Genomic DNA, 4,189 nt, shown 5'->3' with positions numbered 1-4,189 from the left:
ACCCTCTCAGTTCTAATTAACCCCTAATTAACCCCTAATGAGCCCCTCAGTCCCAATTAACCCCTAATTAACCCCCTTAACCCCCTGCCCCATATACATTCATATTTACTCTATGTGCCCCCTCAAACTTAATTAAGCCCCTAATTACCCCCTTAATTAACCCCTAATAACCCTCTCAGTTCTAATTAACCCCTAATTAACCCCTAATAACCCCCTCAGTCCCAATTAACCCCTAATTAACCCCCCTAATTACACTCCAATCCACATTTATGCCATTAAATCCCCTCCAAACCCAATTAAGCCCCTAATTACCCCCCTAATTAGCCTCGAAATCCTAATTAACCCCTTAATTACACCCTCATTACTTTAGTAGCCCCAAATGCTTCGCTAATTACCCCCTAATTGCCCCTAGCCCTAATTAACCCCCCTCATTACCTCTTAATTACCCCCTAATTACCCCTTAATTACCCCCAAACCTAATTACCCCTTAATTAGCCCCTAATTAAGCCCATTTAGAACCAAAACCCATAATTACCTGCTAATTAACAACCCCAATTACCCCCCCTCCCTAATTACCCCCTTAATTACCCCCTAATTAACACCCCCCCCCTTAATTACCCTCTCAGCCCTAATTACCCTCCTAATTTACACCACAACTTTTAATTACCCCTAATTAGCATAATACCACCCGTATTAACCACTAATAGCCACTAATTAACATGCTAATGATGTTAATTAAGCCTTAATTAAGCCCACTAATTAACCCCCCTTGTACCTCCCTCCTAATTAACCCCGCATCCTTTAATTACCCCTAATTAGCATAATACCCCCTATTAACCACTAATAGCCACTAATTAATATGCTAATGATGCTAATTAAGCCTTAATTAAGCCCATTAATTACCACCTCCCCCCCCCCATGTACCTCCTCCTCATTCTGGATCTGCTGGAATCCACTCGGCATCGTGGGGTTAATTAATTAACGAGGGGGGATTAATTAGCGCTAATTAATAGATCCGGTTGTTAATAGGGATTAATTAACTGGGGGGGGGAGTTAATTAATGGAGAGTAATTAGTAGGTAGTTCAATATTAGGGGTTGATAAGGGAATAAAGAGTTAATGGGAGGGGGTAATTAGAGGGTTAATTAAGGGGTAATTAATAGGGGGTAATTAATTAATGGGGTTAATTACTTAATGGGGTTAATTAGCAGCGCCGCGACCCCCCCGGGTTGGGCAGATCCCGGGGGGGGCGGGGCTGTTTGGGGGGGGGAGGGGCAATTAAGAGTGTTAATTAGCGGTGTTAATTAATAGGAGTTAATTAAGGGCTAATTAAGGGTGATGTTAATGAAGGGGGGGGCAGTGAATGAGGGAGCCAATGGGGGTAATGAGAAGGCAATGATTGGGGTAATTAATAGGGGGTTTTAATTAATTAATGGGGTGGTTATGGGGTTGTTAATTAGTGGGGGGAATTAATTAATGGGGTAATTAATTAATGGGGGGATTAATTAATGGGGTTAATGAGGAAGGGGTGATTAGAGGGTAATGACGGGGGTAATTAGTGCAACTAAGGGAGCCTTAATTAAGGGAATCATTGAGTTAATTATGGGGTCATTAATTATGGGCCATTAATTAGAGCGTTAATTAATTAATTAGGAGGTTAATTAATTAATTGGCTACTCCGGGTTAATTAATGGGCTGCTCTGCGTTAATTAAGGGGGCGTTAATTGAGGGGTTAATGAGAGTCAAACCGAGGCTAATGAATGGAGGGTTAATTAATGAAGGGGAGGTTAATTAATTAATTAGGAGGTTAATGAGGGGCCGTTAATTGGGGTCCGCTTGCTCTGCCCTGGGGCTCCGTTCTGGGCCCCTGCGGAGGCCACGCCCCCTTCATCTAAGCCACGCCCCCTTTAATTTAAACCACGCCCCCTTAATTTAAGCCACGCCCACTAAAACTCAGGCCACGCCTCCAAACCCAGAGGGGTCACCCGAGGTCACGCGATGACGTCACAGCCGCGCCCCCCGCCCCTCCCCCCGCGGGGTTATTTTTAGCTAAAGGTCAGCGCCGCGTGGGGGGGCGGCTCTTAAAAGGGCAACGGCACCAATGGGGGGGGTGGGTCTATGGGTGGGGCCCACCTTTGGCGTTGCCCCTTTAAATCACTTCTTCCATTATAATTACCCTTATAATGACTGCGTTAATTATAATTACCTTAATTTCTCTAAATAACCCCGCCCTTTTAATTACCCTACCCTCATTAATATGCTAATTCCTTAATTACCACCGCCCCCTTAATTACCCCGCCCCCTTAATTAACCCCACCCCCTTAATTACCCCTCTTAATTACTCCATCCCTTAATTACTCCTCATTTCCATTAACCCTCAGCCCTATTATCATCCTTTTTAATTACCCCACCCCTTTAATTAATTACCCCTTAATTACCCCCCTTTCCCCGCCCCCCCCAGCGCCGTTCCCTCCTCTCGCGAGACTCGCCCTCCAACTCTCGCCGTGACGTCTACAACGCGCGCCGCCCGTCGCGCTTTTATGACGTCACATCGGAGCGCCGCCTCAGTCTGCTGCAGCGGCTCGGCCGCGCAGCAGCTCCGGGAGGGGGGAGATTTGCAGGTCGCTTCCGCTTTCTGACGTTGTTCTGACGTCATCGCGACGCGGGCGTGACGTCATTTAGCACCGCCGAGGAAGTAGGGAGGTCGCCATGGTGTCGTTGCTGTGCTGCGGGCCCAAGCTGGCGGCCTGCGGCATCGTGCTGAGCGCATGGGGCGTCGTCATGCTGGTGAATGGGGGGGGGGCGGTTCCGTTGGGCCTATGGGGTTCTATGGGGTCTATAGGGCCTATATGGGGTTCTGTGGGGTCTATATGGGGTTCTATGGGGCCTATATGGGGTTCTATGGGAGTTCTATGGGGTCTATATGGGGTTCTATGGGGTATATATGGGGTTCTATGGGGCCTATATGGGGTTCTATGGGGGTTCTATGGGGTCTATATGGGGTTCTATGGGGTCTATATGGGGTTCTATGGGGTCTATAGGGTCTATATGGGGTTCTATGGGGGTTCTATGGGGTCTATATGGGGTTCTATGGGGGTTCTGTGGGGTCTATATGGGGTTCTATGGGGTCTATGGGGTTCTATTGGGCTTATAGGGGTTCTGGGAGGGGTTCTATGGGGTCTACATGGGGTTCTATGGGGTCTACATGGGGTTCTATATGGTCTATATGGGGTTTTATGGGGTCTATATGGGGTTCTATAGGGTCTATATGGGGTTCTATGGGGTCTACATGGGGTTCTATATGGTCTATATGGGGTTTTATGGGGTCTATATGGGGTTCTATTGGGTCTATATGGGGTTCTATGGGGTCTACATGGGGTTCTATAGGGTCTATATGGGGTTCTATGGGGTCTTCATGGGGTTCTATAGGGTCTATATGGGGTTCTATGGGGTCTATATGGGGTTCTATTGGACCTATGCGGGTTCTGGGGGGGGTTCTATTGGGTCTATATGGGGTTCTATGGGGTCTATAGGGGGTTCTGTTGGGCCTATGGGGGTTCTATTGGGCATATAGGGGGTTCTGGGGGGGTTCTGTTGGGTCTATGGGGGTTCTTGGGGGGTTCTATGGGGCCTATAGCGGTTCTATTGGGCCTATATGGGGTTCTATTGGGCCTATATGGGTCTGTATAGCACCATGGGGGTCTCTATGGGGCCAAGGGGTTCTCTATAGAACCATGGGGGTCTCTACGGGGCTGTGGAGTCTCTATGGGGCTGTAGGGTCCCCGTGTGCTGTGTGGGGGGGGTTTCTATAGGGCCAGCCCCACCCCCCACTTCCCCTTTGGGGCGTCAGGCGCTGCTGTGTCACCACGTGTCCCATAACCACCCCACATCCGGCCCCACTGTCCCCATTGTCCCCATTGTCCCCCCACCCCACTGTCCCCCTCCCCATTGTCCCCATTGTCCCTATATCCCATTGTCCCCATTGTCCCCCACCCCATTGTCCCTATATACCCATTGTACCCATTGTCCCCCCACCCCATTGTCCCCCACCCCATTGTCCCTACTGTCCCCATTGTCCCCCGTGTCCCCATTGTCCCTATATCCCATTATCCCCCACCCCATTGTCCCCATTGTCCCCATACCCCATTGTCCCTATATCCCATTGTACCCAATGTCCCCCCACCCCATTG

The 4,189-nt window shown here is 49.2% G+C and overlaps 1 protein-coding gene across 1 annotated transcript in view; it reads right to left on the bottom strand.

Moving 5' to 3' along the window:
* LOC107306987 (solute carrier family 2, facilitated glucose transporter member 4-like) overlaps positions 1–2,256 on the bottom strand; it is a 16,220-nt gene extending 13,964 nt beyond the window's left edge. Inside the window, exon 1 of the mRNA XM_015850416.2 lies at positions 925–2,256. Within this exon, the coding sequence (XP_015705902.1) occupies positions 925–963 (39 nt within the window). The 5' untranslated portion in view covers positions 964–2,256. The remainder of the gene's footprint in view (positions 1–924) is intronic.
* Positions 2,257–4,189: the final 1,933 nt, after the last annotated feature.

Source organism: Coturnix japonica, unplaced genomic scaffold, assembly GCF_001577835.2.
Source record: "Coturnix japonica isolate 7356 unplaced genomic scaffold, Coturnix japonica 2.1 chrUnrandom451, whole genome shotgun sequence".
In the NCBI taxonomy this organism is placed as follows: Eukaryota; Metazoa; Chordata; class Aves; order Galliformes; family Phasianidae; genus Coturnix; species Coturnix japonica.
This window is presented reverse-complemented; position numbering and strand designations above follow the sequence as displayed.